Genomic DNA, 24,447 nt, shown 5'->3' with positions numbered 1-24,447 from the left:
AAACTCAGGTGACAGCAGATGCTGGCGAGGATGTGGAGAAAGAGGAACACTCCTCCATTGTTGGTGGGATTGCAGACTGGTACAACCATTCTGGAAATCAGTCTGGAGGTTCCTCAGAAAATTGGACATTGAACTGCCTGAGGATCCAGCCATACCTCTCTTGGGCATATACCCAAAAGATGCCTCAACATATAAAAGAGACACGTGCTCCACTATGTTCATCGCAGCCTTATTTATAATAGCCAGAAACTGGAAAGAACCCAGATGCCCTTCAACAGAGGAATGGATACAGAAAATGTGGTACATCTACACAATGGAATATTACTCAGCTATCAAAAACAACGAGTTTATGAAATTCGTAGGCAAATGGTTGGAACTGGAAAATATCATCCTGAGTGAGCTAACCCACTCACAGAAAGACATACATGGTATGCACTCATTGATAAGTGACTATTAGCCCAAATGCTTGAATTACCCTAGATCCCTAGAACAAAGGAAACTCAAGACGGATGATCAAAATGTGAATGCTTCACTCCTTCTTTAAATGAGGAAAAAGAATACCCTTGGCAGGGAAGGGAGAGGCAAAGATTAAAACAGAGACTGAAGGAACACCCATTCAGAGCCTGCCCCACAGGTGGCCCATACATATACAGCCACCCAATTAGACAAGATGGATGAAGCAAAGAAGTGCAGACCGACAGGAGCCGGATGTAGATCGCTCCTGAGAGACACAGCCAGAATACAGCAAATACAGAGGCGAATGCCAGCAGCAAACCACTGAACTGAGAATAGGTCCCCCGTTGAAGGAATCAGAGAAAGAACTGGAAGAGCTTGAAGGTGCTCGAGACCCCAAAAGTACAACAATGTCAAGCAACCAGAGCTTCCAGGGACTAAGCCACTACCTAAAGACTATACATGGACTGACCCTGGACTCTGTCCCCATAGGTAGCAATGAATATCCTAGTAAGAGCACCAGTGGAAGGGGAAGCCCTGGGTCCTGCTAAGACTGAACCCCCAGTGAACTAGACTATGCGGGGAGGGTGGCAATGGGGGTAGGTTTGGGAGGGGAACACCCACAAGGAAGGGGAGGGGGGAGGGTGATGTCTGTCCGGAAACCGGGAAAGGGAATAACACTTGAAATGTATATAAGAAATACTCAAGATAATAAAAAATAAAAAAAAGAATGTTTATTAAAAAAAAAAAAAAGAAAGAAAGCATGGGAACTAATAACATCCCACAGTTCCCTCCACCCAAATCCTGTGGAGAAGAGAACTGTCCACCCAGGAGTGCAGACATCCTTAGACCGCAGGACAGACTGCTAACTCTGCACACCTCTGACCACATCCAGTCCAAGAGGAAACTGCACACTGCCTCACGACACAGGGATATAGAAAGAGACAGCCGCTGGTACCTGCATTTCTGGTCTGCTCCCTGGACCAAACTGAACCAGCCAAACAGCTCACTGCACCCAAAGCCCATGGGAGACAGAGCTGGACATCAGAAGTCTGGCTACTCCTGAGAAGTCAGAGGTGACTATCCTTTGTCCACAGTCCAGACCCAAGAAAGAATCACATAATGCCAACTGTGCCTGCTAGGTGCAAGGACCTAGGCGGAGTTAGGGGCAGGACACCTTTTTTTGGACCCCTTGATTCTTGCCTGCTCCTAGAGCTGAAAGACAATCTCCAGGGACACCAAGACTCCTGAAATCAGAGCACCTGTTCACAGAAAAGGCTGAAAGAAAACAGGAAAACAGTTTTACAAGAGTGCTGACATAGAAGCCTACATCAGGGTCAAGGCACTCTCAGAAACAGCAAGACAAGCAAACACCAGAGATAACCTAATGGCTAGAGGCAAGCACAAGAACCTAAGCAACAGAAACCAAGATCACTTGGCATCATCAGAGTCCAGTTCTCCCACCAAAGAAAATAGTGGATATTCAAACACACCAGAAAAGCCAGATTTAAATTTAAAATCATGTTTTTTGATAATGATGGAGGACTGTATCCAGAAAAATATCAATTGACATAGATGAAGAAACCAAGATATTCCATGACAAAACCAAATGTACACAATATCTTTCTACAAATACAGTCTCACAAAGGATAATAGATGAAAAACTCCAATACAAGGAGAGAAACGATAATGTACAGAAAGCAAGAATATAATTTTCTTGCAATGAAACCAAAAGACAGAAAAATAAACATAATTCCACCTCTAACAATGAAAATAACAGGAAGCAACAATCATTATTCCTTAATATCTCTCAAAATCAACGAACTCAATTCCCCAATACAAATACAGAATAACAGACTGGATATGTAAAAAGGATCCAACGTTTTGCTGCATACAGGAAACACACCTCAGAGAAAAAGACAGGCATTACCTCAGAGTAAATGGCTGGAAAACAACTTTCAAGGCAAATGGCCCAAAGAAAGAAAGTGAGAATGCCATTCGAAAATTTAAAAAAAAAAAATGGACTTTCAACCAAAAGTCAATAAAAAGATAAGGAAGGACACTTCATATTCATCAAAGGAAAAATCCCCAAGATAAACTCTCATTCCAAAATATCTATACTCCAAATGCAAGGGCACTTACAATCATAAAGGAAACCTTACTAAAACTTAGAGCACACATTACACCTCACAAAATAATAGTAGGAGATTTCAGCACCCTACTCTCATCAATGGACAGATCATGGAAACAGAAATTAAAAAGAGACATAGAGAAATTAACAGAAGTTATGAACCAAATGGATTTAACAGGTATTTATAGAACATTCCATCCTAAATCAAAATGATATACCTTCTTCTTAGTACCCCGTGGAACTTCTCCAAAATTGACCATATAATCGGTCACAAAACAGGCATCAACAGATAAAGGAAAAAAGAAATAATCCCATGCATCCTATCAGATCACCACGCACTAAGACTGGTCTTCAAAAACAACAATAATGACAGAAATCCCATGTATACATGGAAGTTGAACAATGCTCTACTCAATCACAACTTGGTCAAGGAAGAAATAAAGAAAAAAATTAAAGACTTCTTAGAATTTAATGAAAACGAAGGTATAACACTCCCAAACTTATGGGACACAATGAAAGCAGTATTAAAAGGAAAATTCATACCTCTGAATGCCTGCAAAAAGAAATAGGAGAGAGTATATGTCAGCAGCTTGACAGCACACCATAAAAGCTCTGTAACAAAAAGAAATAAATAAACCCAAGAGGAGTAGAAGGCAGAAAATAATCAAACTCAGGGCTGAAATCAACCAAGTAGAAACGAAAAGGCTATAAAAGTAATCAACAAAGGGGTTGGGGATTTAGCTCAGCGGTAGAGCACTTGCCTAGCAAGCGCAAGGCCCTAGGTTCAATCCCCAGCTCCAGAAAAAAAAAGAAAAGAAAAAAAAAAAAAACACTTTGGTCAAAAAAAAAAAGTAATCAACAAAACCAGTAGCTGTTTTTTTTTTTTAAGAAAATCAACAAGATAGATGAATGCTTACTCAGACTAATCAGAGGTCACAAAGAGTGTATCCAAATTAACAAAATCAGAAATGAAAAGGGAGACATAAAAACAGAAACTGAAGAAATTAAAATAATCATCAGATCTTACTACAAAAGCCTATATTCAACAAAACCTGAAAATCTGGAGGAAATGGACAATTTTCTAGACAGATAACAGGTACCTATGTTAAATCAGGAACAAATAAACATCTAAGCAACCCCATAACTCCTAAAGAAATAGAAGCAGTTGTGAAAAGTCTCCCAAGAAAAGGAGCCCAGGACCAGATGGGTTTAGGGCAGAATCCTATCAGACCTTCATAAAAGACCTCATACCAATACTGTCCAAACTATTCCACAAAATAGAAACAGACGGAGCACTACCAAACTTTTTATGGAGCCACAATTACTCTTATACCAAAACCACACAAAGACGCAACAATGAAAGAGAACTTCAGATCCATTTCCCCTATGAATATTAACACAAAAATACTCAATAAAATTCTTGCAAACCAAATCCAAGAACACATCAAAACGATCATCCATCATGATCAAGTAGCCTTCATCCCACGGATGCAGGGATGGCTTAATATATGAAAATCCTTCAATGTAATCCACTATATAAACAAACTCAAAGATAAGAAACACATGATGATTTCATTTGATGCTGAGAAAGCATTTGACAAAATTCAACACCCCTTCATGATAAAAGTCCTGGAAAGAAAAGGAATTCAAGGCCCATACTTAAACATAGTAAAAGCAATATACAGCAAACCAGTAGCTAACATCAAACTAAATGGAGAGAAATTTGACACAAGCCCACTAAAATCAGGAACTAGAAAAGGCTGCCCCCTCTCTGCATACTTGTTCAATATAGTAATCGAAGTCCTAGCCAGAGCAATCAGACAGGGAAAGGATATCAAATGGATATAGTTAGAAAGGAAGAAGTAAAAATATCACTATTTGCAGATGATGTGATAGTGTACTTAAGTGACCCCAAAAGTTCCACCAGAGAACTTCTTAACCTGGTAAACAATTTCAGCAAAGTATCCGGGTATAAGATTAACTCAAACAAATCAGTAGCCTTCCTCTACTCAAAGGATAAACAGGCTGAGAAAGAAATTAAGGAAATGACACCGTTCACAATAGTCCCAAATAATGTAAAATATCTTGGTGTGACTTTAACAAAGCAAGTGATAGATCTGTATGACAAGAACTTCAAGTCTCTGAAGAAAGAAATTGAGGAAGATTTCAGAAGGTGGGAAGATCTTCCATGCTCATGGATTGGCAGGATTAATATAGTAAAGATGGCCATTTTGCCAAAAGCAATCTACAGATTCAATGCAATCCCCATTGAAATTCCTACTCAATTCTTGTAGAGATAGAAAAAAACAATTTGCAAATTCATTTGGAATAACAAAAAACCCAGGACAGCGAAAACTATACTCAACAATAAAAGAACTTCTGGGGGAATCACCATTCCTGATTTCAAGCAGTATTACAGTACATTAGTCATAAAAACTATATTGGATTGGTACAGAGACAGGCAGATAGATCAGTGGAACAGAATTGAAGACCCAGAAATGAACCCACAAACCTATGGTCACTTGATTTTAACAAAGGAGCTAAAACCATCCAATGGAAGAAAGATAGCATTTTCAACAAATGGTGCTGGTTCAACTGGAGGTCAGCATGTAGAAGAATGCAAATAGATCCATTCTTATCACCATGTATAAATCTTGAGTCCAAGTGGATCAAGGACGCCCACATCCAATCAGATACACTCAAACTAATAGAAGAAATAGTTGGGAAGAGTCTCAAACACATGGGCACTGGGGAAATTTTCCTAAACAAAACACCAATGGCTTATGCTCTAAAATCAGGAATCGTCAAAAGGGACCTCGTAAAACTGCAAAGCTTCCATAAAGCAAAAGACACTGTCATTAGGATAAAATGGTAACCAACTGATTGGGAGAAGATCTTTAGCAATCCTACATTTGTTATACGGCTAATATCCAAAATATACATAGAACTCAAGAAGTTAGACTCCAGAGAGCCAAATAACCATATTAGAAATTTGGGTACAGAGCTAAACAAAACATTGTCACCTGAGGATTATTGAATGGCCAAAGGGTACCTAAAGAAATGTTCAACATCCTTAGACATCGGGGAAATGCAAATCAAAACAACCATGAGATTTCACCTCACACCAGTCAGAATGGCTAAGATAAAAAACTCAGTTGACAGCAGATGCTGGTGAGGATGTGGAGAAAGAGGAACACTCCTCCATTGTTGGTGGGATTGCAGACTGGTACAAAGATTCTGGAAATCAGTCTGGAGGTTCCTCAGAGAATTGGACATTCCATTACCTGAGGACCCAGTTATACCTCTCCTGGGCATATACCCAAAAGATGCTCCAACATACAACAAAGACACATACTCCACTATGTTCATAGCATCCTTATTTATAATATCCAGAAGCTGGAAAGAACCCAGATGCCCTTCAACAGAGGAATGGATTCAAAAAATGTGGTACATCTACACAGTGGAGTACTACTCAGCTACCAAAAACAATGATTTCATGAAATTCATAGGCAAATGGAATGAATTAGAAAATATCATCCTGAGTGAGGTAACTCAATTACAGAAAAAGACACTTGGTATTTAATCATTGATAAGTCGATATTGGCCAAAAAGCTCGAATTAACCAAGATGCAATCCACAGACCACAGGAAGCTCAAGAAGAAGGATGACCAAAATGTTGATGCTTCCACTCCTTCTGAAAAGCGGAACAAATATCCATAGGAGGGGATATGGAAGCAAAGTTTACAGCAACATCTGAAGGAATGGCCATTCGGAGCCACACATGTAGCCCATATAAAACTAGATAAGATGAACGAAGCTAAATTATGCATGCTAAAAGGGTATATATATATATATATATATATATATATATATATATATATATATATATATCCATCCTGAGAGACACATCCAGACCATGTCCAATACAGAGGTCAATGTTAGCAGCAAATCAGTGAACTGAGAACAGGAACCCCATGTGGGGAATTAGAGGAAGTATTAAAAGAGTTGTAGGTGCTTGCAACCCCATAAGAACAACAATGCCAACCAACTAGAGCTTCCAGGGACTAAACCACTACTGAAAGACTATAGATGGACTGACCCAGAGCTCCAACTGCATATGTAGCAGAGAATGGTCCACGGGACAAATGTATTTTAAAATTTCAATAATACCTTTTAACCCTCCATGACTGGAGAGATATATGCTAATCTACTCTCCTTAGTTTTTTGCTTGTATAATGGAAATACCTGTTTAGAAATGAATGTCAAATGTAGGGTAGAATAAATAAAACACATAATCAAGAAATAGGACCACAACAGGGAAAATTCATTGAAACTGGGACCAACTGCATTGGCAGGGTAATTTCTCCACAGGGATTCAGCAGGCCTTAGTACCTGCTGGATGCTTTAAACAGGTATGCTTATGTACACTCCAGACCAAGATCTATTTAACACTCTTGTCCACAGGCCCTGGGGAAGCCTCTTAATTGTTTTTCGAGAAACAAATCCAAATGAGACTATCCTGAATTTCATACAAAGAGTACAAGCTAGTTTAGACAGAAAAATCACAGACAGTGCAGCCAAATGCTTCTAAATAATCTCATTCAGAAAAATGACCCTGAAACACAGGCAGGCATAATTCTTTTAGTTGTGCTGCCAAGAAGGGAGAGAAAACCAGCAGATAGTGTCTAAATGCATATAGGTTAAAGGGAAAAGTTCCAATGAATGAAGGTTCTGGATCCCTGGGCCATTGTGCTGAGGAGGCTTGGGCTATTTCCAGCATCTCTGATATCATAGAGCTGCTCAATAGCCATGGAGGATGGCACTACGGATAGTGCTACTGAGGGTGGAGGGGAGCTCATCTGCGTGCTTCTAGGAGCCTTGGTCTTAACTTCAAGGTCTTTGTCCTCTGTAGCCAAATGAGGACTCATAGAGTGGAAGGAGTAAGGGGGAAGGGATGTTGTGGGTTGCAAAGCAAATCTAATTAAGGCAATTGCCTTTTCTAGAATGTCTAAATCAACCACTGGACAATTCTTAGGATCTTCTTCTTCATTTGAGTCTTCAATTTTATCCTCCTGTGTTTTTTCCCTTTAACAAGGGATCCTTAGGCTTGCCTGTTTTCCCTATACATTGACTGATGGCAGATATCATATAGAAGATAAAGAGGAGAAAAGGTAGCCTTCCAGAAATTTGTATAGGCAACACAGGTCAGGGGTGAGGATCAGAAATATCTACTGACAGAACCTATGGTGTGAATTGAAGCACTTACTTACAGAATCAGAATTCTAGGCCTTCCTTTGGGAGATTTTATGTCCTCTTGACTTAAATAAGGACCTAATGGAACAAATTTTGAAATTCCTCTGATGTGATATTGAGTTCCCCAAGTCAATAGAATTGAGAGGAAGTATGACCAGTAGAGTTCACTGTTGCGGAGGCAAATTCACCCCTGGGGAATTGATTACAATCCAAGGATTACAAGCCTGCCTGCAGATTTAAGAGACTTATAGCCTATATTCAATCAAGTTGTCAGGGCCTGCAAAGAGGGTAGAGGTCTCAGGCCAATGCCAGGAGTCACTCAAATTGAAAGTATTCAGTTTTTCTGCAAACTGTATGCAGACCCTGAACCAAGGCACAAACTGAAATTAAAACAAGGAAAGGTACAGAATTGACATATCCTCATGTGGGATCGTTAGGGGAAAATGCTGCTAACTTCAGGGGTTTCATTCAAATTCTGTGCATTCCTGGGGTCCCTGTCCTGGGGACATGTGGGAGTCTCCCTTCTCCTGGGAGGCAGAATGGCATTGTTGGCCAGCAGCCAGGCCTAGAAATATGGAGGGAGCAGAAGCAGCAAGCAAGGTTTGGAGAACTGTTAGTGTGACAGAAGAACTTCCAGAGATAGCTTCAATGAGACAGCTCATTTTATTGTTGGGAAGGTAGGGTATATAAGGACTTTTGGGGCCAGGTTGAAAGGGCTGATTGGTCATAACTCAATACCTAATTATCACACAAGTGGGAAGCTAAACTTGGACTTGTGAACTGAGCCTACACCATTTGCAAAGAGCTCTGCTCAGGGTCATACTCCAAATAATGTCAGTCATCCGTACTCAGAGACTATCTCCAAGTTAGAGGGAGAAAGGCGAGTCCCCTGAGAAAGGGAGTCCTCCATTTTGCACCAAGTTCAGAGAGCTCTCCGGAAATGAAGCTTAATAACAGGGTTCTACAACATTAGGCTATTTCTCACTGCTGTCCTGTCTCTAGTTTCACTTCACTTTCTCTCCCATTTCTCGAGCACATACTTGCTCATCTTGGTGGTGCCTACCTGCCCACCAGGCTTGTGAGTCCCTGCCCAGGTCTCTCAAATTCTTATTATGGATGTTCTTTCAGGAGGAGCCACTCCTGTGGAATTTGTAATTTTTGGAGTAGACAAGACATTTCGATTATTTGGGGAGAAAGTGCTTTGTTTCCTTGTTCAGTTGGTTTTTGTTATTGTTTTTCTAAACAGGAAATTGAACATTTAGAGTTCATTGGTAATGATTTTCTTTTCTATTGTTCAAGTCACCTTTCTTTATTCCATGGAGGTGTTTATAATGTGTGGTGGGTGTGTAGGGGGAACTGATTCATAGTAGTTTAAGAATCTGGAATTTCCCCTGTTCATCTGATGATTCATGAAACATGTCTGTCCTAGAAGTGAGGATTGATCTTAGATTTTTAAGGCCACATAGAGCAAATGAAGGGTCCCATTTAGGAAACTGGTGGAATAGTTGTTCTTCCGGTTATGTGTGATGGATTGAGGGTTCTAATAAAGAGCAGGCTTGTAACAGGAAGTTCAAAACGAGGGAGACATACAAAGATCTGGCAGTCACTGGCAAAGAGTCAGGGGTCTTTGGAGACCTTAATGAAGAGCAGATGGGAAGTAGACAACAGTTAGCCCACCTTATTCTTTCACATGTAGTGTGGGTTGACCATTGACAATTGAGTGTACAGAATCTTAGGAATGAGTAGTAGACGACTGAGCTAATAAGTACTCAATCAGCACAAGGGGAAGGGCGAGCTACGTAATTAATTTTCTGGAAGCTTCTATAATAAAACACATTTTTAAAAGAAATTCTTTAAATAAATTCCCACAAGTAACTCAGCCTGCATAGGCAGAACACTCCAAAATAACCCCTACCTAGTGTCATTGGTCTCAGGGTGGCAGACCATACCCAAGATGAGCCACATCCGAATATGTGGCCCAGACAGGCAGAGCAAGCATGAGATACTCCCACACCCCTGCCACCAGTCCAGGGACATGAAGCCTAGGCAGTAAACTACGCCAGAGAAAACCCCTACCCAGTACATGACACAAGTGGGACATAGCACTCCTGAGGCCCCAGACACCCAGAGGCTCCAAGTGTCAACTGGGATAAGCAAGAAAGTGTTGGAGAAATGGAAGATAGAGAGAAGCAGAAGGATTTGTGCACAAAGAAGAGAGACAGGACTGGAGACTTGATGGTAGTGAAGAGCAACCTGACATAAATATCCTGCAATGCAACCTAATGATGAGGTCCTGGCTCAGGCTTCAGCCAAGAATTATGTCTGGGTCTGAGGCCCTGTAGCACAGGGGTTGTCTTGCTGATCTGGAATGCCACCTGAGGACATGATAATGTCTGAGGACTATGTTGAAAGGGTCCTATTTCTCAACTAAGCATCACAGGAAAGCTGGCCCAAAGGCCTGAGTCCAGGAGAGTTGTCTCTGTCCTCTTACCAGTTGCAATACTCTAAAGCAAAGGCCATCAGTCTCCCTTGGACAGAACAGTAGATAAGACAGTGGGGGCAGGGGGCAGTTGAGCCAGAACTGAGGATGTGAGTATGGGACAGCCAGCCCTACTACTTACCAGCAGTGCAGTGGCATAAGCAATAAATACCCTTCCTTTCTTGGTGTCCTTTACCACTTACAGAAGGCAGGGGATCTGGCTGTGATCCTCACTGTGGACAGCATTCTGAAGGACAGGCCCTACATGTCAACTGGACAGCACAAAATGTAGTTTCAGCAGGCATGAAAGTAAGTTAGCTGTCTCAGAGGACATGACAGTGAAAAGGCTGGTACTGCCTCTTGCCAACTACAGCATTGGGTGATCTAGATAGACCAGTAATCAGGAACTCACACTAGTGGTGTGGATGCAGAATAGCTGCCAGTCTGACCATCTCAGCTTCTACCCAGACCCAGCTCCAGGGTTTTGAGTTGTCCCACCTTAATATCTTCAGCATCTGTGAACTGTTGGAGCATATGAAGGGGGCATTCTTACAGATCAAAAGCTGAAGGATCTCCAAGACATTCAAGAGGAGTCCCTGTGACAACCCTGTACTGATATTATGTCAGTAGCCACAGGTTACCAAGTTCTGTAAGTACAAATTCTTCATGTAGTATAGGGAGTGACCTTGTTCCTCAAGCAATCAGAATGGTTTTTTGGAACACACACTAGACATGGCTGAAGTCAGTCTCTATTTGCCACATTTATTTCCTCCTTCCTCCTCCATTTTTCCCACCTCCCTCTCCCTGTCTCTATTATTTGCCTCCCATCTTCTCTCCCACCTAAGTTCTTCATCTTCTCCTGTTTTTATTCTTGATACCCTCATTCCCCTTTTCTTCCTCATCTCCTTCTCTACCTCATATTCCTCCCCTTCTTCCTCTTCTCTCTTCTCTCCTCTCTTCTCCCTTTCTCTCCCCTCCTTTCCCCTTCTCTCCCCTTCTCTCCCCTCCTCTTCCCTCTCCTCTCTTTCTTTCCTCTCTCCTTCCCTCATCTTCCATATCTTCTCTTCTCCCCTCAACTCCTCCCCTCCTCCTCTTCCTTTCTTCTTCTTCCTCCTCCTTGTGGCCTTGTCAACCCTCAGATGGTTTCATTTAAATCAACTTGAGGCCCCATCTCTTTTTGCTTCCTCCCTCAGCTTTCCTGTTTCAATTACTGAGTGTGAATCCCTCTGACATTCTTTCAATCATAAACACTCTAAACCAACTCCCTACATGAAGTTTGTAAAAATTTGTTTCCTCACCCATTCAAAGCCTGCCCCACATGTGGCCCATACATATACAGTCACCCAATTAGACAAGATGGATGAAGCAAAGAAGTGCAGGCCGACAGGAGCCGGATGTAAATCGCTCCTGAGAGACACAGCCAGAATACAGCAAATACAGAGGCGAATGCCAGCAGCAAACCACTGAACTGAGAACGGGACCCCCGTTGAAGGAATCAGAGAAAGAACTGGAAGAGCTTGAAGGGCCTCAAGATCCCATATGAACAACAATGCCAAGCAACCAGAGCTTCCAGGGACTAAGCCACTACCTAAAGACTATACATGGACTGATCCTGATTCTGACCTCATAGGTAGCAATGAATAACCTAGTAAGAGCACCAGTGGAAGGGGAAGCCCTTGGTCCTGCTAAGACTGAACCCCCAGTGAACGTGATTGTTGGGGGGAGGGCGGTAATGGGGGAAGGATGGAGAGGGGAACACCCATATAGAAGGGGAGGCAGAGGGGTTAGGGGGATGTTGGCCAGGAAACCGGGAAAGGGAATAACAATTGAAATGTAAATAATAAATACTCAAGTTAATAAAGAAAAAATCTGTTTCCTGTGCTCAGAACACTGTTTATCCTGTTCACATGGCTAACTCCACCCCCACCAGTCTTAGGCTTTCCCTTAATAAACAATATAGATTCTCTAGTTACATATTCCCAAACCTTGAACTCCTGATTACTCTCTTAAACAAAAATGAGCAGAGACATCATAGCACCTTTATAATAGAGTCTGACTTAAGAGAGGAAAATGCTGAGATGACAATTAGCAATCAATTTTAGGATGGTAGGGTAAAACATTTGGTGGGCCCAGGTAAACCTTTTCCTTTCCTTCTAGACCTCTCTGGCAGCAAGCTAACTGGTGACTTCCAGTCTCTGTTGATCCGTGAAAACAAACTACTTCAGTATTATCAATGGCATGTTTCTTCTTTCTGATTTCAATGAATTTAAACTAAAACTTAAGCAAACTTTAATATCTGAGTTCACAATGCTCACCTAACAGAAGAGAAACATCACACCTGGACTTTCCACAGATTAAATGTTAAAACACTGTCTGGGCATACTGCTGATAAAAAAAGAATGCTAAAATTATTCAATAATAATTTTGAAACTTGAATTGCTGACATGCCTTATTCAGAGGACATTTTTAAACATATATAGACATAGAAAGGTATTAAAAGCAGACATTTGCTTCACATTGTTACAACATGTCACAGGACCTCAAGCTAGAAAACACTTCACTAAGCATGGTAAAATAAATGGGCTATCAAATTTTAAAAACTACTTTGTCTGTGAAAAGTGTGGAAAATGTATTTGAATTTTAACTACAGGAATTTTAGAAGGTATGTATTAGAAAAAATAAGTAGGTAATCTATTGTTTAATCTATGTGTTTAGCTACTGAGGTAACTAGAGTTCATAGTACTTACAATGAATGAAATGTTACAATTATTGTTGTTGTCTAAAGGGAGAATGAATTTCATGCATGGCCTAAGCCAACAGGTCGAAGGAGGAGGTGAATGAACATAACTTCAAAGACAGCATCATCTGTGACAACTTTGGCAAATTTCTTTTTGAAATGTAAATTATTCACAGTCACTTGCACCATAACTATTGAAGACCATTTACTAAATATCTCACAATCATTGCTTGATTCATTCTAATTTCACAAAAGAAACTAGTTCAAATGCATAATGTAAACTTCCTCAAAATTTCATAGTACATACAATAAACAAGATTTCCAATAAACAAGTTGACTCCAAATTTAAAGAGAAGAAAAAGCAGAGGCAGAAGCAGAAGCAGAAGAAACAGGAGAAGCAGGAGAAGAAGCAGAAGCAGAAGCAGAAGCAGGAAGAGGAGGGGGAGGGGGAGGGGAAGGAGGCAGAGGCCTAAAACTAGACTTGTGACTCATTGAAATGATAACTTTCAGGAAAAGATGTATAAGCATGACAATATACTGTGTGATACACAGTATTACACACACTGCAACTTCCACACCAAAAAATAAAAAATTCTATTGAGGATAGTTGCAAGGGCAAAACATAGATATGAAAGAACAGGGAAATTTGTGGGATTGGAGTGCAGTATACAAAAGTCACAAAAAAAGTTAATAAAAATTAAATAAAAACTAAGATTATAAGGGAAACTATGAAATATAAAAAGATTTAGAAAATTTTAAAAAAATCCCAAGGTATATAAGGGCAATATGTATACTAAGCACAATACAAATATCCTTTTGAACTGTCAAAGAAATAACTGAACAGTAAGGAGATGACTTCCTAAATGATTATATATATATATGGCATTAATATTCAGAATAATAAAAGAATCCTTAGTAACCTCGGTTTGAAAACCCCTGAGAAACATATGACAATTACATAAGCAAACTTCATAACTGTAATTATCAGGGAAATTAAACTCAAAACCTCAGTGAGGCTTACATCTCTTACACTGGCTGTACTAGGCAACAGACTAGTGAAATGGGGCCCCTTACACATTTCTGGTGGTTTAAAATTACTTCTGTAATTATGGAAATATTTTAGAAAACTCAAAATATGTCTGTGAAGAATTGTGTTGGAATTTTGATGGGGATCCCATTGAATCTGAAGATTGCATTTGGTGGGATGGCCATTTTTACTTTGAATACTAATTCATGAGCATGGAAGATCTCTTTTTTCTGAGGTCTTCGTTGATTTCTTTTTTTTCTTTCTTTTTTTATTACTATTATTTTTTATAATCTAGTTGTTAGTCCTCCTCCCAGTCTGCCCTCTAACAATTCCACATCCCATTCCTCCTCCTCCCCCCATCTCCAAAAGAATGTCTCTACAACCTATGCCACACCCCCACCAGGTCTCCCCACTCCCTGGGACTCAAGATTCTCAATGGTTAGGTGACTCTTCTCTCATTGAAGCCAGACCAGGCAGTCCTCTATGATACATGTGTCTGGGGCCTCAGACCCACTAGTTTATGCTGCCTGGTTGGTGGCTCAGTGTCTGAGAGATCTCAGGGGTCCCAGATATTTGTAACTGCTGGTCTTCCTACGGGGTTGCCCTCCCCCTCAGCTTCTTCCAACCTTTCTCTATTTTAATGACAGGGGTCACCTACTTCAGTCCATTGGTTTGGTGAAAGTTTCTGCCTCTGTCTTAGCTTGTCGGATCTCTCAGAGGACAGCCATACTAGGCTCCTGTCTGTAATCATACCACTGTATTAGAAATATGTCAGGCTTTGGAGCCTCCCTTTGCTATAGATTCCAAGTCATACCTATCACTGTACCTCCTTTTTCTCAGTGTTTCCTCCATTTCTATCACTGCAATTTGTTTATAAAGGAACAATTCTGGGAAAGTGTTTTAGACTATGGGGTGGCAACGCCATCCCTCCACTTTATACCCTGTCTTCTACTGGAGGTGGACTCTACAAGTTACCTCTCCCCGCTGTTGGGCATTTCATCTAAAGCCCCTCCCTTTGAGTATTGTGAGTCTCTCACCTTCCAGGTCTCTGTACATTCTAAAGTGTCCTCCCACCACTCACCCCACGAGTGTGCATATTTCCCTTCTTTCTGCAGGCCTTTGGGTACTCTCTCCTGTTTCCTCCCCCCACCCCTCACCCAATACCTGATCTTCTTCCTTTTTACCCCTCCCCCTCCCAACTCCCACCCAGGTCCCTCTATCCCTCTGCCTCCCATGATTGTTTCTCCTCCTTCCAAAGTAGGATTGAACCATCCATCCTCACTTGGGCCCTGAAGCTTGTTAACCTCCTTGAGTTCTGTGGTTTGTAATCTAGGTATTTGTAATGTTGGCTAATATTCACTTATTAGGAAGTACATACCATGCATGTCCTTTTGAGTCAGACATATCTCACTCAGGGTGATATAATCTAGTTCCATTTATTTGCAAAATTTATGCTGTCTTCCTTCTTAATAGCTGAATAGTATTCCGTTGTACAAATGAACCACATTTTCTGTATCCTCTCTTGCATTGTGGGGCATCTGCATTGTTTCCAGATTTTGGATATCACAGATAAGGCTGTTATAAACAGTGCAGCACATGACCCTGTGGAATAGTGGGGCACTGTTAGGTATATGCCCAAGAGTGGTACAGCTGAGTCTTTAGGTAGATCTATTTCCAATTTTCTGAGGAACCCCCAGACTGATTTCCTGAGTGGTTGTATCAAACATTCTTTTATTGTTAAGAATTGTTTTCACTATCCTAAATTTTTTGTTCTTCCATATGAAATGGAGAATTACTCTTTGCATGTCTTTGAAGAATTGTGATGGAATTTTGAAGGGGATTACATGGAATCTGTAAGTTACTTTTGGTAAAATAGTCATTTTTACTCTTAATTCTACCAATCCTTGAGCACGGGAGATCTTTCCATCTTCTGAGGTCTTCAATTTCATTCCTCAGGGATTTGAAGTTTTTCTCATATGGACCTTTTACTTCTTTGAATTACCCCAAGATATTTTATATTATTTGTGAATATTGAGAAGGGTATTGTATCCCTATTTCCTTTATCTGCCTGTTTAGAATTTGAGTAGAGGAAGGTTACTGATTTATTTGAGTTAATTTTATATTCAGCCATTTTGCTGAAGTTGTGTATTACCTGGAGAAATTCTCTGGTAGAATTTTTGGGGTCACTTGCATTTACTATCATGTCATCTGCAAAAGCATTTACTTCTTTACAAATTTGTATCCCTTTGATCTTCTTTTGTTGTCTTATCACTCTAGCTACAAATCCAGGTACCAAGTTGAATAGATTCGGTGAGAGTTGGTGGCCTTATCTTGTCCCTGATTTTAGTGGGAATGCTTCAAGTATCTCTCCATTTAATTTGATATTGGCTGCTGTTTTGTTGTATACAACTTGTATTATGTTTAGGTATGGGCCTTGAATTCATGATCTCTCCAAGGTGTTATATTGTGTCAACTGCTCTTTCAACATCTAATGGATGGCATGTGATTGGATTGTTTTCCTTTGAGTTTGTTTATATGGTGGATTACATTGATGGACTTTCATATATTGAATGAACCTTGTATCCCTGGGATGAACCTTACTTGATCATGGTGAATGATGGTTATGATGTTCTTGGATTTGGTTTACTAGATTTTATCAAGTATTTTTGCATCTATATTCATAAGCAAAATAAGTCTGAAGTTCTCTTTCTTTGTTGGATCTTGGTATGGTTTCATTGTCAGAGTAATTGTGGATTTATAGAATGAACTAAGTAATGCTCCTTCTGTTTTTATTTTATGGAATAGTGTAGGACTGTTTATATTAGCTCTTCTTTGAAGATCTGGAGAATTCTGCAATAAATCCATCTGACTCTTGGCATTTTCTGAATTTCATATGAAAAATCAAACAATTCAGGGTAGCCAAAATAATTTGCAACAGTAAAAGATCTCCATGGGAATCATTGTGACTGCCCTCAAGGTATACTACAGAGAATAGTGATAAAAACAGCATGATATTATTGTAGAGACAGACAGATAGATCAATGGAATATAATTGAAGACCCAGAAATAAGCCTACACACTTCTGGACACTTGATCTTTGTCAAAGAAGTCAAATGTATACAGGGGGTGAGGAAGCATGTTCAGTAAATGGTTCTGGTCTAACTGGCAATTGGTATGTAGAAAAATGAAAATAGATCCATATTTGTCCCCTTGAACAAAGTTCAAGTGCAAGAAAATCAACTGCCTCAACATAAAACAAGAAGCATTATGTCTAATAGTAGAAAAGTAGAAAACAAGCTCAAACTTATAAGCATGGGGGAAATTTTCCTAAACAAAACTCCAATGGCTCAAGATCTAAGATTAAGAACTGATAAATGGGACCTCATGAAACTGAAAAGCTTCTATAAGACGAAGAACATAGTAAATAGAACAAATCATCAACCGGCAAAAATTCTTCACTAACTTCACATCTGACAGAAGACTAATATCCAAAATATATGAAGAATTGAAGATGCTAACTTCCAAAAAACCTAAAAACCCAAACAAAAAATGGAGTATAGAGCTAAACAAATAATTCATAACAGAGGGCTCTTGAATGGCCAAGAAACACTTAAAGAAATGTTCAAAGTCCTTTGTCATAAGGAAAATATAAGTCAAAAGTGACCCTGAGATCCCATCTTACACCAGAGTGTCTAAAATCAAAAACTCAGGTGACAGCACATGTTGGCAAGGATGTGGAGAAAGAGGAACACTCCACAATTGCTTGTGTGGTTGCAAACTAGTACAACTACTCTGGAACTCAATCTGGAGGTTTCTCAGAATATTGTAAATAGACCTACATGAAGACCCAACTTTATCACCTTTGGCATATACCAAAATATTCCCCACCATACCGCAGGATACATGCTGTACTGTGTTCATAGCAGCCTTATCTATGATGACCAGAAACTGAAAACAACCCAGATGTTCTAAAAGTAAAGAGTGGATACAGAAAATGTGGTTCATTTACATAATGGAAAATTATTCAGCTATAAAGAAGGAAGATAACATGAGTTTTGCAGGCAAAAGGATGAAACTAAAAATGTAATTCTGAGAGGTAACTCAGAACCAAAAGAATACTCATGTATGCATGAATAAAACAAAAGGATTTATACTTATGTATCCTTGTTATAACTCCTTAGTTCTAATTATAAGAAACAATTAGAATTCTGAAACTATATATATATATATATATATATATATATGTATGTATGTATGTATGTATGTATTTACCGTCTCAGCACCTAATGGTACCTTCTCTGGGGTTGGGGATTTAGCTCAGTGGTAGAGCGGTTGCCTAGCAAGTGAAAGGCCCTGGGTTTGGTCCCCAGCTCCAAAAAGAAAGAAAAAAACAGGCCTCAACAGATACTAGAAGATTGAAATAATCTCATGCATCCTATAGGACCACCATGGACTAAGGCTAGTCTTCAATAACAAGAAAAACAACAGAAACCCACATATACATGGAACCTGAAAAATGGTATAGAATTGAAGACTCAAAAATGGATCCACATTCCTATGGTCATTTGATCTTTGACAAAGTAGCTAAAACCATCCAGTGGAAAAACGACAGCATTTTCAACAATTGGTGCTGGTTCAACTGGAGGTCAGCATGTAGAAGAATGCAAATCGATCCATTCTTATCTCCTTGTACAAAGCCTAAGTCCAAATGGATCAAAGAACTCCACATACAATCACATACACTCAAACTAATAGTAGAAAAAGTGGGGAAGAGCCTCGAACACATGGGCACTGGGGAAATTTGCCTAACAGAACACCAATGGGTTATGCTCTAAGATCAAAAATTGACAAATGGGACCTCATAAAATTGCACAGCATTTGTAAGGCAAAGGATACTGTCATTAGTCCAAACTGTCAACCAACGGATTGGGAAAAGCCTTTACCAATCCTACATCAAAGAGAGGGCTAATATCCAATATATATAGAGAACTCAAGAAGTTAGACTTCAGAGAATTAAAAAATCCTAATAAAAAATGTGGTACAGAGTTAAACAAAGAATTCTCAACTGAGAAATACCAAATGACTGAAAAGCACCTAAAGAAATATTCAACATCCTTAGTCATCAGGGAAATGCAAATAAAACAACCTGGAGATTCCACTTTATGCCAGTCAGAATGACTAAGGTCAAAAATTCAGGTGAAAGCAGATGTTGGTGCGGATTTGGAGAAAGAGGAACACTCCTCCATTTTTGGTGGGATTGCAAGATGTTACAACCACTCTGGAAATCAGTCTGGAGGTTTCTCAGAAAACTGGGCAATGTACTAACTGAGGACCCAAGTGTACCTCTCCTGGACATATCTCCAAGAGATGCTCCAACGTATAACAAGGACACATGCTCCACTATGTTCATAGCAGTCTTATTTACAATTACTAGAAGCTGGAAAGAACACATATGTCCTTCAACAGAAGAATGGACACAAAAAAAATGTGGTACATTTACACAATTCAGTACTACTCACCTATTAAAAGTAACTACTTCATAAAATTCATGGGCAAATGGATGAAATTAGGAAATATCATCCAGAGTGAGATAACCCAGTCACAAGAGAACACACATGATATGCACTCGCTGTTAAGTGGATATTAGCCCAAAACTTGGAATACCCAAGAAACAATTCACAAACCATGTGAAGCTCAAGAAGAGGGAAGACCAAAATGTAGATATTTAAGTCTTTAGAAGGGAGAACAAAATATTCATGGTAGGGAATACAGGGATAAAGAGTGGAGCAGGGCCTGAAGAAAAGGTCATCCAGAGACTTCCGCATGTGGGAATCCATCCCATATGTAGCCACCAATCCAGTCACTATTGCTGATGTCAAGAAGTTCTTGCTGACAGGATCCTGATATGGATGTCTCCTGAGGGGTTCAGCCAGAGCCTTACTGATACAGATGAGGATGCTTACAGATAACTACAGGACTGAGCACAGGGACCTCAAAGGAGGAGTTAGAGAAAGGATTGAAGGTGCTGAAGGGGTTTGCAACACCATAGGAAGAGCAACAATATCAACCAACTAGACCCTCCAGAGCTTCCAGGGACAAAACTACCAACCAGAGAGTACACATCAGGGTGGGAGACCCATGTCCCCAGCTGCATATGTAGCAGAGAATGGCATTGTCTGGCATTAATTGGAGAAGCCTTTGGTCCTGTGAACACTGGCTTCCCCAGTGAAAGGGAATACCTGGGCATTGAGGAAGTAGTGGTTGGGTGGGAGTGGAATCATCTTCATAAAAGTAGGCAAAGGGGGGGTGAATAGGAGAGGGGGAAAGGGTGATAACATTTTATATGTAAGCACATAAAATATGCAATAAAATTTAAAAAAATATAGAGACTTTAAGTAAGGTGGAGACTTTAAGTAATACTGGCCGGGAAGTTCTTCAATATTCTTTTCCTATTAGCTTAGTGATTTATATAAGTGAACCTCATCAAACCCTTAAGATATAATTTGATGCATGCCAAGTTTCACAGTGTGGGAACTTGTTAGAGATGTTAGAAATAGAAACTGGATATGGAGAGTTAAATACTTGGGTGGAATAGATTAAAATTACATACATGTGCAAAAGACTGATTGCTATGCATGTCTGGCAGGTACCCCCAGGACGAAGTAACATTTGTTCCCCTTGGAATGAACACAAACGCCATAAAGTAAATTGCATGTTGAGTTTGCCAAAAGATCCAATGGATATAAGACTTGCCAGACCTCCTGTTCCTGCTGCAAAGGCTGTGCAATGGAAAGATCTTTCTTCTGAGTGGGGAGGCTGGGTTATTCCCTGGGTCTCATGACATGGAGATGTATTATCTTGCCTAGTGGGGAATGTTGAATATCTGTCCAAAAATGACTCAAGAAATAGAGAGACAAATAATAGTTATCTTGCATGTGCTGTCCCTCAAGGTGACTGAACTGGTTAGTTTTATGACATCTAGACACAAGCTAGAGTCATCAGAAGGAAGGGGTTCCAACTGAGAAAATAACTCCAGAAGATCCAGATATAGGGCATTTTCTTAATTAGTAATCAATGTGGGAGGGCACATTGTAGGAGCTGTCCCTGGTCACTTGTCGTGAGTTCTGTAAGAAAGCCATGATGAGCAAACCAGTAAGAAGTATTCCTCTCTGACCTCTGGATCAGCTCTTGCCTCCAGCCTCCTATCCTGTCTAACTGTTCCACCCTAACTGTTTTTGATGATAAACTCTTATAAGAAACTGTAAGTGAAATACAACATTTTTCCCCTTCCCATGGAAAAAAAAAGTGTCACTGTGACCAGCAGTGATGCTGATTTTGATTATTAAAATATAAAAATCAGAGTTGTATTTTGTGTTTTGCTCATTTCTGCATATATCTCTTTAGAAAACAGACTATGTAAAGGCAAGTTTATGCTTAGATAATGTGGCATTAATATAGCTATTAGTCAGCACAAAAACAGCTGACATCAAATGTTTGGGAAAACCCAAAAGAACAATAATCTGCTATATACTTATTTTTAGCTGAGTGCCACTTTCGTATGTTTCTGGGTTAAGGTGGATATGACACCAGAAAACATCATCTTCACCTTCCCTTTGCTCTGTTGGCTGTAGGTGTGTATCTATAGGGCTTGTGTGCCTACCTCTATAGAGCCTGTATGCTGTCCACTTATGAGGGGTTCTTGAGGACCAGAACATGCTTTGGTTTGGGAGATACCTGCCTGAAAGCCTTCACTCAAAGTGAACAGAGTATGTCTACCATTCCTCATACTCTCATCAATTTCCCACCCTCCTGTGACCTTCCTCCTTTCCTGCAGTCAGACCATAGACCTCACAAACTGACACTTCTTCAAATGCAAAATAGTCTCACAGGGATGAATAAAATATACAAAACAAAAAAAACTTTCATTTGCCTATTAACAAATGGCAAGAAGACATTCAGTCTGCAGCATCCTCTAGACAAGCAATGGAGGGAACTGCATCAAGAGATTTCAGATACTACCACAAACATTTCTTTTAAATATATGTAAGTCTTGAAAGAAAGAAGGGAAAGCCACTCCTTTATTGAGCAGCCAATAGATTGCCATCTTAAAATTCTGTGGCAGAAGCTATTTTAAAGATCTGCGAAGATGCTGGGTGCAATGGAAGGTGTCCTTCTTTCAGTTGCAACTAGTGAGGCTTTGCTGGGCATTGTAGGGAACACATTCATTGCACTTGTGAACTGCATGGACTGTACCAGGAACAAGAATCTCTATAATATTGGCTTCATTCTCACTGGCTTGGCAATTTCCAGAATCTGCCTCGTGTGGATCTTAATCACAGAGGCATACATAAAAATATTCTCTCCACAGTTGCTGTCTCCTATCAACATAATTGAACTCATCAGTTATCTATGGATAATTACCAGTCAATTGAATGTTTGGTTTGCTACCAGCCTCAGTATCTTTTATTTCCTCAAGATAGCAAATTTTTCCCACCACATATTTCTCTGGTTAAAAAGAAGAATTAATATAGTTTTTGCCTTCCTGATAGGGTGCTTACTTATGTCATGGCTATTTTCTTTCCCAGTAGTTGTAAAGATGGTTAAAGATAAAAAAATGCTGTATATAAACTCATCTTGGCAAATCCACATGAAGAAAAGTGAGTTAATCACTAACTATGTTTTCACCAATGGGGGAGTGTTTTTACTTTTTATAATAATGTTAATTGTATGTTTTCTCTTAATTATTTCCCTTTGGAGACACAGCAAGTGGATGCAATCAAATGAATCAGGACTCAGAGATCTCAACACAGAAGTTCATGTGAAAACAATAAAAGTTTTATTATCTTTTATTATCCTTTTTATATTGCATTTAATTGGTATTACCATCAATGTCATTTGTCTGTTAGTCCCAGAAAATAACTTGTTATTCGTGTTTGGTTTGACTATTGCATTCCTCTATCCCTGCTGCCACTCACTTATCCTAATTCTAGCAAACAGCCGGCTGAGACAATGCTTTGTAAGGATACTGCAACAATTAAAGTGCTCTGAGGAAGGAAAAGAATTCAGAAACACATGACAGTCCGGAAGACAAACAATCCGAAATAGTGAGTAGAAAAAAAAAATCCCTGAAGATCTTTTCACTTGAACTATGTTCTTTTATTGATTTGGCACCATTATCAAACACTGTTCTTTTGAACTCTTGTTCAAAGTCTACTGCCTCTCCAGGAATCACACTCCGAGGTGTGTTTTAATCCCATGTGTACAGGTTTATCGTTCAGTCATTCTCCTGATTCTTGAATCCTTTCCTGTACATTTGCTAAAGGAAGAACATCAACCATAGACCATCCCAGGTGAAGGAAGACTTCATGATGTGTCAATCAACAAACAACACTTCATTGTGATTCTCTGGGCTTTCCTGTGCCACTGATATACTTTCCTCGGAAGACTCAAAGGAAAAGAAACCAAAAGAGAACATTACAATCAGTCTGGACATTTGAAAAAGGAAACTTTTGTGTATATTTTTACTTTTTACTAAGTGCTCTCTATTTTTACCCATTAAACCACAAATTTCATGGTACATTATGTATTTGATTTAGTACTACAGTCATAATCATGAATTTATCACTAATAGTTAGAAAAATAGTAATAGAAAAATAGATCATAAGAATGATGAAATGATTCCTCGTACTGATCAATTCCAGTGACAATAAATCAGACGAGGAGATCCCCTCAAATAAACAGCCTGTCGCCATTATTTTTGCTTACTCACTAGAGTTTTTTAAGACCCTACTGATTAAAAGAGGACAATCTTAGGACATAGAACATGGAGAATAAAACTTATACTGGCCTGTATGAGAAAGAAAAATTATTTATTGCTGATAATATTATAAAATTAAGCCAGTAACTATGTAAATCTGCAAAGCTGGTTGAATGAAGAGACAGGATGAGAGGAAATAGTCATTGTCTAATCATTTATTCAATACATAATTAGTATTTATTATATATGACAAGCTCAAAATATTAAATACCAACAAACCAATCAGTACATAGGCTAATGGTATGAACAAATAGTTTTCAAAAAGACACAAATGGCCTTCAATATTTCAAAAACTGTTCAACACCCTCAGCTATTAGGAAACACAAATTAAAACTATTTTGGAATTCCCTCTCACCCTAGTCAGAATGACTATAATCAAGAACATAAATTACAACAAACGCTGACAAGGTATTGGGGAAAGAGATTCTTCTATATTGCTGATGGTAATGTAGCTTAGTCTGGCCATTACAAGAATCAGTATAGATGATTTTCAGAAACATGAAAAAGAACTACCATATGACCTAACTACAACAATTCTTACTTCACATCC

At 39.4% G+C, this 24,447-nt stretch overlaps 1 protein-coding gene across 1 annotated transcript; it reads left to right on the top strand.

Annotated features, from left to right (window-relative positions):
• The first annotated feature begins 22,226 nt into the window (after positions 1-22,226).
• Tas2r114 (taste receptor, type 2, member 114) lies at positions 22,227-23,156 on the top strand. The gene is given in 1 exon segment (NM_023996.1): positions 22,227-23,156. A coding segment is annotated over 1 exon segment (930 nt).
• Positions 23,157-24,447: the final 1,291 nt, after the last annotated feature.

The sequence above is a fragment of the Rattus norvegicus genome, chromosome 4, assembly GCF_036323735.1.
Source record: "Rattus norvegicus strain BN/NHsdMcwi chromosome 4, GRCr8, whole genome shotgun sequence".
In the NCBI taxonomy this organism is placed as follows: domain Eukaryota; kingdom Metazoa; phylum Chordata; class Mammalia; order Rodentia; family Muridae; genus Rattus; species Rattus norvegicus.
Note: the sequence above shows the minus strand (reverse complement) of the source record. Positions and strands in the feature narration are given on the sequence as shown.